The sequence below is a fragment of the Pelobates fuscus genome, chromosome 11 (genome assembly GCF_036172605.1).
Source record: "Pelobates fuscus isolate aPelFus1 chromosome 11, aPelFus1.pri, whole genome shotgun sequence".
Taxonomy (NCBI): Eukaryota; Metazoa; Chordata; class Amphibia; order Anura; family Pelobatidae; genus Pelobates; species Pelobates fuscus.
In genome coordinates, this window is record NC_086327.1 from 71,374,738 (window position 1) to 71,391,169 (window position 16,432).

Genomic DNA, 16,432 nt, shown 5'->3' on the forward strand with positions numbered 1-16,432 from the left:
AAGGTGTGACCGATCTGCCTAGATATGCATGTCTAAATAAACAATATTGTTACTACTTAATGTGTGTGCAGATGTCCGACTGTAATTCACTATTTAGATGACTCACTACCCCCTAACCCCCTACCCCACCAACTGCGGCAAAGTACTCTAAGGTGTGACCGATCTGCCTAGATATGCATGTCTAAATAAACAATATTGTTACTACTTAATGTGTGTGCAGATGTCTGACTGTAATTCACTATTTAGATGACTCACTACCCCCTAACCCCCTTAAACACATGTTGGCTCTTTTTGAGTCCCTGGGTATCCAGTCTCCCTTAAAACATAGGTACAGACACGGTTATGCATTTCCTGAGGAGTCAACTAGACTTGATTCACATGCAAGCAAGTCTTCCCCAGGATAAGATTGAGCGCACCCTGACGAATATTGAGCTGTACTTACAGCTAGGTTCTTGCAACCGGAAAGAACTTCAATCTCTGCTGAGGTTGCTCAATTTTGCCATGAGGATCATTCCACAGGGTAGATCTTTCATTTCCCGCCTACTCACCTCAGACGAATCATGCATCACGTTAGACACTCACGCAACAGTTGACTTACTCATGTGGCACATTTTTCTCACATCTTGGAATGGGCAAGCCATGTTCATTCCTCCTCTTTCCGACAATTCACCTACACTCTGGACAGATGCTGCAGCCATCTGTGGAAATCAATGGCTTTGGGGTCCATGGCCTAGAGAAGTTATGTCCCTACCTAGCTGTGACGAGAGCAATCTCGCCACATTGCATTGGAAAAGCCTGGCTGCCCGCCTGCTGCCTTTGGACTATGGCCCTGGGAGATTGGGCCCTTTAAATGGCCCTTAAAGGGCCATACCAGAGTGTATGTCACTCATTCTGGCCCTTTAAATACAGTGGGGTCATTCGGTACTTGCCCTGTGTGAGTGGTGATACCCCAGATAGCTATGCCATGGAGCCCATTCATATAATGAAAGACTTTTAGCTCCATGGCAATTGAACTGTGTGAATAGGATCTGAGCGCTATTCGGTAGTTTTGTGCGCTCAGATCCCAGCTACCTGGGGATATGTGAAATGTCTGTGTGTTATGTGTAAAAGGTGACTTTATGTATTTTTAAGTGTTTTATGTCTTTTTGCAACCATGTGCTCAATGGAGTCTGCCTCTAGCCCGGGATAATTGGATTACTTTCCCCTTTGTCTCCAGGATAGAGGCCCCTGTAAAACCTGTTTGAGCCAGATTGCTATGCTGCCAGCCAGGGGAACAAAAGATACTTTTACTAACTTTTGAACCCCTGGTCTGATTCATGCCATTTTTTTAATATGTTGTTCCCCTGAATGGATTGATTGTGGATATTTATTTTTATGTGAATGTGATGTATGGTTTTAAAGTTATAAAAATGTGTACGTTTTAGCTTGGAGATAATTGAGTAGATCTAGTAGGAAACTCGATTATCTCCCAAGCAGAGGGGAGGGAAACTGTGGGCTGTACTATTATGTTATTGGTTGTTTTATACCTCCCCCTGGGTGTGTTCTGTTTGTACCTGACTGCAATAAAAACCAGTCTGGGTGTGCCAGCACCTCAGACCACTGCTTGACCTTCAACACGGAGCCTTGTCTCGTTCTTGGGGGGATTCACTGTATGCTGATAGGGACTGACTGCCAGGAGTGTAAGCCGCTTGGGAGCTTTTCCTGTTCGTCTGCTAGCAGCTATTCGTGAGGTTCCAGTTCGGGAGTTGGAGTGCTATTTTGTATCCAGTTCGGGAGTTTGGTGTTCTGCAGTAGCTGTGCCTGTGTCTCTGGAAGGGGAAGATCTTCTAAACGGCGGTTTAACCCCTTTATGCCTGGGGGATCCGTTACACTAGCTTCTCCACTACATCGGCCATGTTTGAATTATACCCAATCGTGGCCGTTGCCTGGGGGCCGGTCACTCAGTGAGATGTTTTTCTGACAACCTAGCCACTTGTTAATAAAGGTCGGTCATCATCTTTTTTGAATTCTGAGATTTTTAAGGCAACTCACATGGATAGCGGCCACTTGCCAATTTATCACCTGCATTCACGTTCCGGGTGTCACAAATATATCAGCTGATCACTTGTTTCGATTTCAGGCTTTCCTCCAGACCGCTTCCCGACTGGGACCAAAACGTTGATCACTCATGGCAGTTGCTGAATAAAGTTATTTTTTTCATCCTTTAAATGAAGTCCTTAGAGTGCTTTTCCTATCCTATTTCCAGGGCCGGACTGGGGATACAAAGCAGCCCTGAAAAAAAAAACTATGCCAGCCCCATAAGACATTGCGCCATATATTGTCGCATGTAATATGTAGGGCTATGTCTTGCCACCCCAGATGGTTGAGTAATATATATATATATATATATATATATATATATAGCTTTTTCTAATATAAAATATTGGTCCTTTCAGAGTAAAACATTTAATTATACAGTAAGCATACTCACATGCAGACACAGACAATCTCACTGACACACACAAGCTCATTGATACACAGCCTCAATATACATAAGCTCATTGACATAAAAACACAAGCTCACTCACTAGCAGGCACACACACACATGCAAGCAAGCTCACTCACTAGCAGGTGCACACACACACAGCTTAATGTAGTGGTTCTGGTGTCTATAGCCTGTCCCTGCAGGCGTTTGAATGTAAACACTGACTTTTCAGAGAAAAGGCAGTGTTTACATTGCTTCCTAGTGACACCTCTAGTGACAGACGGTCACTAGAGACGCTTCCTGTGTCAGTGCAGATTGGCTGAGATAATCAAGCTTGATGATCTTAGGGAAAAAAAACACGACGTTGGGAAAAAAAAGGTGAGTAAAACACTGTTTAAAAACACACACACACACCACGACTGACACACACACCACGACAGACACACCCACACCACGACAGACACACCCACACCACGACAGACACACCCACACCACGACAGACACACCCACACCACGACAGACACACACCCACACCAAGACACACACCCACACCACGACAGACACACACACCACGACACACACACACCATGACAGACACACACCATGACACAGACAGACACACACACCATGACACAGACAGACACACACACCATGACACAGACAGACACACACACCATGACACAGACAGACACACACACCATGACACAGACAGACACACACACCATGACACAGACAGACACACACACAATGACACAGACAGACACACACACCATGACACAGACAGACACACACACACACCACGACAGACACACACACCACGACAGACACACACACACACACCACGACAGACACGCACTCCCACTGACATACATACTTTTTGGTACCTAGGGCCGGGGAGACATGTGGGTGTCCTGCGGCCGCATGGAGAGCTTAGATGGCGGCCGCAGGGGAAGCTCTTCTTGCGGCCGCTGGGGGAGCAGGCTGTTCTGTCTCTGCTCCCCCTCCCTCGCGCGCAGCTTAATGAGACAGCCCCGGTCTCTTTCTAGCGCGCGAGGGAGGGGGAGCAGAGACAGAACAGCCTGCTCCCCCATCTGCCGCAAGAAGAGCTTCCCCTGCGGCCGCCATCCAAGCTCTCCATGCGGCCCCAGGACACCCCGGCCCCAGGTGCCGACGGCCCACCGGGAAATTTCCTGGTATCCCGGTGGGCCAGTCCGGCCCTGCCTATTTCTATCAATTTTTGCTGACAAGCACCGGGCTATTTTTACTGGAGTGCAAGCATTGGACAATGGTGTGTGTGTGTATATGTATGTATGTGTATGTGTGTGTGTGTGTATATATATATATATATATATATATATATATATATATATATATATATTTTACACATATAATGTCGAAGTGTATTTTAATACATATATGTAAATACGTAAAAAAAAAAAATAGAACGATATTACACATATATTATTTTTTAACTGTATTTTGAGATATATATATATATATATATATATATATATATATAAACTCACAAAATAATATATCTATATACATAAGTATATCTATATACAGGTGATACTCGAAAAATTTGAATATCGTGCAAAAGTTCATTTATTTCAGTTGTGGGGATATTTATGGGATGATAATATTATACAGTTGAGAATTGCCCACTATTTCAATTCTCTTAGATCTTAGAGATCATTATCATGTAAGTGAAATGTATTCCATACAAATAAAATCACAATTTGTTATAAAAATAGATATAATTTATTGTGACAAATAAAATAATAATATTAGGCAACATGCATGATAATAATCAGTGAATATTTAGTATAACATAAGTATGCAATACAATGCCAATGTTAAAACAATCCACCAGCTAACAGCATCAACTGATTTATGAGGGTACTTCGAAGACACAGAAAGCTAAACTTCCAGCGAAAAGTCGTAAAACCTTGGCTAACGGTTAGATCAACTGAGTAACCCTTTCAATGCTGGCTAGATCCTCCTAGGCATATAATATCCTATTCTCATGTAATTTTCAATTAAAATAACATTCAAACCAGCTCATTATTCTTATTGGATGGTTCCAGGAAATGATTAATCTACCAGATTCTATAAGCCGAATTTTAATTTGCCTAAAAAGATATCTTATCTTATTTTAGAGCAAATCAATACACCTGGATACAAACAGCAGTATGCTAACACGTGATAATCACATTAATATATAATTATTCTTAATTCCACCTGAAGAATGGAATGTTTATAACTATATATACTTTAGTTAACTAAGATTTCTAAATATTGAAATCTGACCGTGATTTATCCAGTCATATATCATGCTTTTAGATTTTAATTAATTTAGATTAATTAAATAAAACCAGTGTGGCGGAACCAACCTCGCCACTGTGAACTGGAGAAGCCTGGTTGCTAGCCTCCTGCCCTGCGACTATGGCCCTGGGGTGTATTAACCCTGTAAGAAGTGTATTTGGGCACAATGGATTTTTGTATGCTGTTCCTGGCCCTTTAAATACTTGGGAGCAGTGTTACAACTTTTAAACTGGCACTTCGACGACTTTGGCACTTCATCTGCATTCGAAGTGGCCGCCATTCGACAAACGAACACGTGGCGGCAGCCATTTTAACTTGGTCGAACGCAGCCAAATCTATGGAACTGTTTGCGGCTACCCAATTGCACGAACACTGCTGACCCATACCTTCTTCGACGCTGCGGCTGGAGACTAAGTCCCGTTCGAAGATTCGAACGCTCGTTCGAATGGGACTTAGTCGTTTTCTCGGTGTAAAATAGACCGACCGCACAGCCCAAATCCATGTTACTGTTTTGGGCATGAAAATGTGCCTGCGGTCGGTCAAAAGTGACTTATACTTATCTCCCGAATGGCTGGATGGATTTTTATGATTTTTGGGTATGTTTGTATTTGGAATGTCTGATTAATAATATGTAACTGTTATTAATATTGGATGTATGGTTTTAGAGTTATGAAAGTTGGGTAAAATGTATGTTTAAATTGTACATATAATTGGGTTACCTCTCAGGCTAAGGGGAGGGAATCTGTGGGATGTAACCATTGTGTGATTGGATAATGTATAATTGGATGTGGGCGTCTCCCTTGCAGGTGAGAATTGCATAAAAGCAGAGTGTGTGTCATTAAACCTGAGTTCTACTTTATCCTCAGTTTGGAGTGCTGTCTCTTATTGGGGGAATCTGTTACAAGGGATTGCTATGCTTGTCATATTCCCTTGCTAAATCACTGCTAAGCTTTTGGAATAGCTGGTTCCTGTTTTGCAGACTCTCTGTACTTCATTAGTTGGTAGAACCAATAGGATTCTGAAGGTGTGGTCAACCTGCAGATTGCAATTTAAATTGTTCGTCCATAGAGGGTGCAATTGCCTAATTAAACTTTCCTATCCAGGAAAGAGTTCACTTTTCCTGATGACGATTTTGATGTCATTTGGCTTATCTAAAATGACTACCATAACTTAAATTTGCTGTCAGTTCAAAGCGTTTGCCTCAGTCTTTGTGGCAACCACTTTGATCGTAATTTCTAAAATTGACATGTCTAAACTCAATTTCACCCCTTACTTACAATGGGACCTTGTAAGATTTAGAAAGTAAAATGAATTACGTAGTCTTCTCTGTCACTAGTGTCTGTGTTTAAAATTATTTTTATTCTATTAACATTTAACCCCTTAAGGACTGAGACAAATGTACAAGTTGTGAACAGAACAAAACGTAAACAAAACCTGGCATTTGCGCTATTTGTCTTTCCAACCGTAATTCACCTCTTTCATATTAAATGCACCCCCCTTATTATATATCATTTTATTCAGAGGAAACAGGGCTTTCATTTAATATCAAATATTTAGCTATGAAACATAATTTAATATGAAAAAAATGGGAGAAAATAAGAAATTTTGTTATTTTTTTTTAGTTCTACATGACATTTTAACTGTCAATGTCATAATACTGTTTGATTTTACTGCAATAAAATACACATTTGTATTCAGCAAAGTCTCACGTGTAAAACAGTACCCCCTATGTACAGGTTTTATGGTGTTTTGGGAAGTTACAGGGTCAAATATAGCGTGTTACATTTGAAATTGAAATACGCCAGATTGGTTACGTTGCCTTTGAGACTGTATAGTAGCCCAGTAAATACATTTACAGCCATAATGGCATACCATTTGCAATAGTAGACAACCCAAGGTATTGCAAATGGGGTATAGCCAGTCTTTTTTAGTAGCCATTTGGTCACAAACACTGGCCAAAGTTAGCGTTAGTATTTGTTTGTGTGTAAAAAATGCAAAAAACGCCAATTTTGGCCAGTGTTTGTGACTAAGTGGCTACTAAAAAAGACTGGACATACCCCATTTGCAATACCTGTCTACTATTGCAAATGGTATGCCATCATAGGGGTAATTTTCATTCTTGGGCTACCATAGGGTCACAAAGGCAACGCAAGCAATCTGGCGAATTTTTATGTGAAAAAAATGAAACACAAGCCTTATATTTGACGCTGTACCTTTTGAAAACACCATAAAACCTGTACATGAGGGGTACTGTTGTACTCGGGAGACTTCGCTGAACACAAATATGTGTGTTTCGAAACAGTAAAAAGTATTGCAGCAATAATATCGTCCGTGTAGGTGCTGCTTGTGCGTGAAAAATGCAAAAAACGTCACTTTTACTGGCGATATCATTGTTGTAATACATTTTACTGTTTTGAAACACTAATATTTGTGTTCAGCAAAGTCTCCCGAGTAAAACAGTACCCCCCATGTACAGGTTTTATGGTGTCTTGGAAAGTTATAGGGTTAAATATAGTGCTAGCAAATTAAATTCCCTATACTTTCGGCATGGGTTGTCAGGCAGGTCCCGCTAATTGTAATTAATTAAGAGACCTAATTATGTAAAAATATTACATAAATATATGTGTAGAATTAATATATATATATATATATATATATATATATATATATATATATATACGTATGTATATATATAATTTTTTTTAAATATTTTTATTTATATATAGGTATATATATAGTGATATATACGTATATAAATGCAGAAAGAAAAGTCCTGTGCTCACTCCCATCACTACTGGGCGGCTGCAATGACTACAGTATACATTAGCCCCAATATATAGTAAAAAAACAAAGAAAAACAAGTTACTTGCGCTCTCTCCTTTATCCCTATGTATTTTTAAACAAATGGAGGTCTTTTAGTTACCTCCAATGGCCATGAGAGGAATGAGCCCACCTGCCAACATCAAGGCAGACCCCCCTAGGTGGGTCCTAACTATATACGTATATATTTATGCATATAGATATATATTATTTCGTTCTAAGTGTATTTTGATATAAATATATATATATATATATATATATTATCACAATACAGTTAGAACGAAATAAAACACATCTATATATTTTTTAATTTATTTTTAATTATTTTTTAAATTTTATTTTTTTACGTATTTACATATTTTTTTTATATTATATATAAATATATATATAACAATAATTATATATATATTTAATCAGTATCAGTCTACGTGTAATTTGATATTAAAATATATATATATATATATATATATATATTAATATTAAAATACACCTAGACGGTGTATGTGTGTGTATATATATATATATATATATACTTAGATCATATATATATATAACATATATATATATATATATATATATGATCTAAGTATATATATATATATTTTTTTTTTACACTTATTTTACTTTTTTCTAATTTGATTTCAGCCTGCAGGGGGACTAACTGTCATTACAGTTAGTCCCCCTGCTGGCAATGCAGCAGGCAGCTATCCCGGCCATGTGATTGTGAGGTCCTCGCAAGGACCTCACTCTCTCATGGCCGGGGGGGCCCCCAGGAGGATTGACGTGCCGCGGGGGGCTCCCTGGGAGTCCCCCCAACCGCGATCGCCGGTAAGTAAAAAAAAAAAAAAATGGAGGGTGTACAATTACGCCCGGCGGCATTTAGAGCCGCTTAAAAAAGGACGTAATTGTACGCCCTCCGGTTTTAAGGGGTTAGACAGAGCATTCCATCCCCCTGCTTCATTGCTTATCACTTGGCTTGTTTACATAATGCATTCCTTAGCTCAGGCTAGTGGCTAGTGTTACTGAAAGCAAGAAGAAATGATGTGTCTTTGTTAGCCTGAAGATCCAAAATGGAGTCCGCTCTGTTCTGAATGACTCAGGCAATATACACTTTTAATTTCTATCTTGGCACAAAATGTCTGCCGATATAAATATCCTGACACAGTAATGCAACGTAAAAGGGGAAACTAATATATGAGATTAGATGCATTACATGCAAAGCAAGAGATAGTTCAAGCCGTGATTTGTCATAAGTGCGATGATTATGGCTTACAGCTCATGGAAACCCCAAATCCACAATCTCCGTAAATTAGAATATTGAAAAAAGGTGCAATGTTCTAGGATCACAGTGTCCCACTCTAATCAGCTAAGTAGGCCATAACACCTGCAAATGGTTTCTGAGCCTTTAAATGGTCTCTTAGTCTGGTTCAGTAGGAATCACAATCATGGGGAAGACTGCTGACCTGACAGTTGTGCAGAAAGCCATCATTGACACCCTCCATAAGGAGGGAAAGCCTCAAAAGGTAATTGCGAAGGAAGCTGGATGTTCCCAAAGTGCTGTATCAAAGCACATTAATAGAAAGTTATGTGGAAGTGAAAAGTGTGGAAGAAAAAGGTGCACAAGCAGCAGGGATGACCGCAGCCTGGAGAGGATTGTCAGGAAAAGGCCATTCAAAAGTGTTAGGGAGTTTCACAAGGAGTGGACTGAGGCTGGAGTCGGTGCATCAAGAGCCACCACACACAGACGGATCCTGGACATGGGCTTCAGATGTCGTTTTCCTCTTGTCAAGCCGCTCTTTAACAACAAACAACATCAGAAGCGTCTTACCTGGGCTAAAGAAAAACAGACCTGGTCTGTTGCTCAGTGGTCCAAAGTCCTCTTTCCTGGGGGGGCGTGGCCTGGACGCCGACAGAGATGGCCGCATAGCAGAGGAGCTCCGTCCCGCTCAGATTTTAAACAGCAACTGCACACCAGAATAACCTACCGATGGGCCGAAATAAGAGATCAGACACACACTCGACGGACACAGGACCCCAACAGGCACAGCACGCTGGTACACTGGACTGGTACCTGAGAACACCAGCCAGGCAACCACGCGCGGTACCGGGCTCCAAGATGGCCGACGGCCGTCCCACAATACAGGTACCTGAACCGCAAGAACCCTCCCTAGCAGACATCAGGGCAGATATTAGGGCACTCACCACAGCCATGGTCACAAAATCAGACCTCCAAGCCCTGTCAGCCAACCTGCATGAGGCCATTAGATCAGAGGTGGCCACGCTGCAGAGGGACCTCACCGCCCAAGATGGCCGCATACAGGCCTTAGAGAACACACAGCAAGTGGCTGCAGCTAGAATGGAGGCCACGAACACTGCCATTGCAAGACAGGGAGCCCTGTTACTTCAGATTAGAAGGCAGGCTGAAGACCTGGACAATAGAGGGCGCAGATCCATCATAAGGATCCGCAACATGCCTGAAGCCCCTGGGGAGGAAGATGTCAGCGCTATGCTGACAGACCTATTCAGGGAAATCCTGGGCCCTGACGCACCACAGCACTTCGACTTTGACAGGGCACACAGGGCCCTGAGACCCCGCACTGCTGAAAACCCACCAAGAGACGTCATATGCTGTCTACATGAATACAAGATAAAATAAATTATCATGAACAAAGCTAGAACCAAACAAACATGGAGATTTAGAGGGGCAGATGTGTCACTTTTTCAAGACCTGTCACCCCTCATGCTTGAAGCCAGAAGAGCCCTGAGACCAGTAACACAGCTACTGAGGAGCCGGAATATACCATATAAATGGGGCTTCCCCTTTTGCCTGACCGCCAAGCAGGGCAATGACTGGAAATCCCTACGTTGGCCGGAAGAGGTACCCGCCTTCCTACAGACCATGGGTCTACCTCACACTGAAGTGACAGACTGGGTCCTGGGACCACCAGAGCAGGTGAACCGCCAAATGGCACCCAGACCACACAGACGCCGCAGGGAAGATTCGCCGCAAGGACGCCAGGCACACAGACTCCCGCAGCCAGTACATCACCAAGCACGTCCTGCAGCAGACTAGACCACAGAGATGGACAGGAGTCTGATCTATTGACTCCAATCAGCAGAGGTGTACGTTCTCCCGCAGCAGACCGGGACCAAGACGCAGGACTCACAGATAAGTACCACACACACTTGGACCTATAGACACTCGACGACAGAGACAATGACATATGATCCAAACACGCAGAAAAAACTCTGACACCTCCTAGACGCACGAAGCCACGAGCACCACCCTCCGCCCTGCGGAGAGAGACACTGGGACACTGAACCACGACTAGCACCTTGAACTTTCGCTCCCCCGACTAACCCCAGGGAACATCAGCAGGTTGGGGGGGAACGGGACAGGGGGGTAATTTGGGACTGATGCATGTGGACACTATGCATGCACTGATCGCAATCTGAATCGAACACATAACCCCCGAGCCGGGTTCACGTGTCATTATCACACTGCTTGAAGACACAGAAAGCGTGAGCAAGGACATAACGGGATCCGGGACCAGAGATGCTGGCGGGTGGGGGGGAGGACGGGAACCTAAGCAGCATCAGGCCAGCTATGGGAGAGGCGAGGAGATAGGGGAGAGGGGGACATGAGGGAAGGATACCCATCACTCGGAATAGGCGGCCGGCAGATGGTTAGGGCGCATTAAGTTTGAAAGAGAATGGGGAGTAGACTTGGAGCAAGGGGTAGGAGTAGGCAGAGAGGGGAAAAGGACCAGACATGGAACCACAAAAAGTAACTAATCTTGTTTGCTTGAGTAGCGGAGCGGGGCGGGGGGTAGGGAGGGGGAAGAGATTTGATAGGACGCAGAAAGTAAACCGGGGAAATGGGGACCCACACACTACAACAAATTGAAAGGTTAACGTACCAATATTAGGGGGGAAGGGAGGAAAGAAGGAGGGTGGGGGAGGAAGGGAGGGAAGGAGAATGTAACATGGAATGTATATGAATGTCATGCTTACTACTTGTACCATTTGCTGAAATGAGTACACAAACTAATGCAAATTCTTACAGTGTAAGCGCACTGGGCTGCCACCCAACTCCGACACACACACCTATGAAGCTTGACCGAATACCCGTGAGCAATAGCTGTCACCCCGCGCCTAACACGCCAGTAGCCCATGGATGAGCTTTCCCGTCACTCAGGACAGCTCAGCCAGCATCGGAGGAAACCCCCACACATATAAGCGCCGCCTCCCATGCGAAACGGATCCCATGTCTTTCATAGGTAACCCACTTAGCACACGCTCCGCATGTGATGACAAACTGACACGGAGGGAGACGACACCTCACTAACGATATCCTCTAACGGAAGAGACAGACCTCCACACACACTGGACGTACCAGACGACGACCCCACCCATCTGAATACCTGACCAACCTACGACTACCTACCATCGCGCCGGCTGACGCAGAGGAATTGGACGCACCTATCACCGAAGAAGAGGTACGAAGAGCACTAAAAACAGCGAAATCGGGCAAGGCCCCGGGACCAGACGGCTTCCTGGTGGAATACCTCAAGAAATTTGGACATATACTACTACCGTACCTGACCAATGCACTCAATAGCATAAGAGAAGGACACCCCTTTCACAGGGAGGCACTGGCAGCTATCATCACAGTAATTCCCAAACCCGGAAAAAACACCGAACATGTAGGCAACTATCGTCCCATATCGCTCCTTAACGCGGACATCAAACTTTTCTCCAAAATCTTGGCATTGAGACTGCAAACCCAGATGTCGCGATTAGTACACCCAGACCAGACAGGCTTCATACCAGGGAGAGAGGCAAGAGACTGCACTCTGAGACTGTTTGCCATCCAACATCTGGCCAGACGCAAGACATCCACAGATGCGGAGAAAGCCTTCGACCGGGTGGACTGGGTCTTTATGTTGGAGACGCTACGCGCCACAGGTATGGGCATGGGTATGCTCCCCTGCATCGCCGCGCTCTACAGCAGTCCGACCGCCAGAGTCAGGGTGAATGGAGCACTTACAGGCGGATTCGACATCAAAAACGGCACGAGGCAGGGATGCCCGCTCTCGCCCATGATATTCGCCTTCACGCTGGAACCCCTACTGGAAAACATCAGATGAAATGAGAGGATAACGGGACTAAGACATAACACACAGGAACATAAAGTAGCCGCGTACGCGGATGACATGATGTTCTTCCTCGACTACCCACTAGGCTCATTACCACCTCTTATGGAAGAATTGCCTATGGTCGGTTATCCGGACTGAAACTCAACCTGGCCAAGTGCGAACTCCTCAACGTCACGGTTCCAGATAAAGACTGCGAACAGCTGAGGCGACAGTTCCCGTTCCACTGGTGCAAGGACAGAATGAGATACCTAGGAATCTGGATAACGCACACATCCAAAGGCATATACACTCAAAACCACGCACCGCTCCTAACACACATCACGGAGGACCTCAGCCGATGGAATTACCCGCACATATCTTGGGTTGGCCGAATAGCGGTCTTAAAGATGAATATCTTGCCACGGATATTATATATCCTACACACGACACCGCAAACCATTCCCCATGTATTCTTTAAGACGCTTAAGAAAGCATTCATACAATATGTCTGGAAGGGGGAAAGGGCCAGAATTAGCTATGACAAACTGTGCCTTCCAAGGAGCTGGGGCGGGCTAGCCCTGCCCGACATCAACGGATACCATCAGGCAACTGTCCTACAGAGACTTAAAGAACTCCATGTCGACACACCACACAAACGATGGGTCCAGCTGTGGAGGGACACAGCAGGCAAAAACCTGCATAACTTGATTTGGAACGCTGATAGAGACGCCCGAACACTCCTCGGGGACGCCTCACCACTCACGCACACCCTGACACACTGGTCTGCAATGAGGAAAGAACAGCAGATCTCCCCTAAGCCCAGCCCCCTGATACCTATCACATACAACCCAAACCTGGGGGACAGTCTCCCACCAACAGCCTGGCTGGCCGAAGACCGGGAAGGATATATACCGATCCACGCAGTCTTGAACAATACGGGAGTACGACCGTTGAGGGAAATCGCGGTAACAGAAACGCCCACACTAATGCATCAATTCCACCACCTCCAACTGCAGCACTACTATCACAACCTGCCTCGAAGGAACAAGATACACAGAGAACTAACATGGTACGAGGAGTTATGCACACAAACACCTGATTCGGACGGACGGGTGTCCGCTCTGTACCAGAACCTGCAGACATCCCACCGCACTGCCAACAACCTATGCAAAAGACAATGGGAGGACTGGTCGGAGGAGACCTTCACGGACGAACAATGGGAAAAAATATTAACCCTACAACACAAAAGCGCCTCCAGCACCCAATACCAGGAGGTGAATTATAAGCTCCTGTCACACTGGTATCGCACTCCATCCCAGATCGCCCGATACAGCCCGACAATGCCAAACACCTGCTGGAGATGCGGGGAGGACCCCGGCACCCTAAAACACATTTGGTGGGATTGTAGGAAAATAAAACCCTACTGGGAGAGCGTACAAAGGGAGATAAAACGAATACTAGATGAACCCACAGACTTGACGATGGCAGCCGCTCTCCTGCATCACACAGAAAGTCCAATCCCCGTCTACCGGAGGTCGATATGCGGGTATATATTTGCGGGACCTGCCTGACAACCCAGGCCAGTAAAATGTGTTACAACGATAATATCGTCAGTGAAAGTTAATTTTTTTGCATTTTTCACACACAAATGGCACTTACACTATAATTGTGATACGTTTTACTGTTTTGAAACACTAATATTTGTGTTCAGCAAAATCTCCTGAGTATAACAGTACCCCCCATGTACAGGTTTTATGGTGTAAGTTACAGAGTCAAATATAAGGCTTGCGTTTCAGTTTTTTCACATTGAAATTCGCCAGATTGGTTATGTTGCCTTTGAGACCGTATGTTAGCCCAGGAATGAAAATTACCCCCATGATGGCATATCCCTTGCAAAAGTAGACAACCAAAGGTATTGCAAATGGGGTATGTCCAGTCTTTTTTAGAATCCATGTCTCCCCATAGGAAAGCATTGACAAATCATTTCAATGCTTTCCTATGGGTTTTGAGCGACGCTGGAGGTCCTCACACAGCGTGAGGACGTCCAGCGACGCTCTAGCACATGTTTCCTGTGCTACGGACCAGGAAGTGACCTCTAGTGGCTGTCTAGTAGACAGCCACTAGAGGTGGAGTTAACCCTGCAAGGTAATTATTGCAGTTGATGAAAAACTGCAATAATTACACTTGCAGGGTTAGGAGTAGTGGGAGTTGGCACCCAGACCACTCCAATGAGCAGAAGTGGTCTGGGTGCCTGGAGTGTCCCTTTAAGGGTTTATACCTCTTATGTACTTTTTTTTTTTTTTTTTTTTGACAGGATGTGCTTCATGTTATATGATGCTATACAAAGCAATATCCCACGGGTCAGATTCAGATTACATTCCGAATGCACTTACTGCTAGCTACATTTCCACTGGCTGAGACTCTCCCAACCTCCCTATACACATTCTGAAAAAGTCGAAAATATTTAGTTTCCCTTATTGCATAGCATGTTTAATTTAGTTTATGTCTTGATCTGTTAGTTGACTGCTGGAGGCTGCAGGACCCTAATGTGTGTGTTATTTAAATTAATATTATATAATATATTAAAATTAATATTCTGGAGAGATTCGTTAACAATTTGATCTTTTGTCTTGTGGTTTATTCTGATGTCTCCATAATGTGTCATTTACCCATAATACACCATTAAACTTTATGTATTCTCTCTCCCTCACTCAGATTTGTAAACCAAATTCTCGCTACAAATTTTATTGTGGTAAATCAACAAGGGGATTGCAAATGTTATGCTGAAGTAAAAGCGTAGATGGGAAGCAGCGAAGATCTTAATTCTTTTTTTCTTCTTTTTGCTAATTTCCATAATTTTGTCTGAAACCTGAAATTTACATGCTAGTCTATAACAATTCAGGTTTTAGTTAATAAACTCTAGTTTTAATTTGTAATAACCATACCTTTCTAAACTTTTCTTCTACAGTGTTTTGGAAGTGATGGAAAACTGGTTTTACATTACTGTAAAACGCAAGCTTGGGGATGACCAATTCCTGGATCATATTTGAAATCCTCTGGTTTAGGAAAAGGACTTAATGAACTTCAGTCTCATGATCCTTCTTTAAACCATGCATCATGATGAAATGAAGAGCCACACCAAACTACTAAAACGTTCAGAGCATGACCTGCAACAAATCATTTTTCACAAATTACTTGGAATGACAAACGTTATCTATTGACTCTACTTGTTAGCCTGTCTCAGTAAAATAAGAGCAAATGATCCTTATAAATTGTAATGCGTAAGTGCAATGTTTCTTGTCCATTTATAGATGCAAAATATATAGTGGTTTGGTTTTTTGAATGGTATGTGATATAAGTATGGATCATAAAAGCAAAAATCAATTACGTTTTCCAATTTAAAATTTCATACACAATTATTTTCAGTTGGATTTACTTTTTTCTTTGTTGCGAAAAGATGTTTTTTTCCATGTCTGCACTTAATATAGTTTTAATTTGAATGTTTAGATGTAAAATTCCTTCTAGTGTATTTAACTTTAATGTTAAATTATTTGTTGGGAAGGCTAATTATTAGAAGCTATTATAAAGACTGCAATTATATTCATAGTCATCAGTGCAACAATACATACCTTCCAAATTTCATTATTTATGAAGGACAGTCCCTATTATGGGTCCAAAGCCCTC

The 16,432-nt window shown here is 43.2% G+C and overlaps 1 protein-coding gene across 1 annotated transcript in view; it reads left to right on the plus strand.

Moving 5' to 3' along the window:
• The window catches only part of ATG12 (autophagy related 12), a 56,999-nt gene extending 40,832 nt beyond the window's left edge, over nucleotides 1–16,167 (plus strand). Inside the window, exon 4 of the mRNA XM_063437083.1 lies at nucleotides 15,717–16,167. Within this exon, the coding sequence (XP_063293153.1) occupies nucleotides 15,717–15,776 (60 nt within the window). The 3' untranslated portion in view covers nucleotides 15,777–16,167. The remainder of the gene's footprint in view (nucleotides 1–15,716) is intronic.
• Nucleotides 16,168–16,432: the final 265 nt, after the last annotated feature.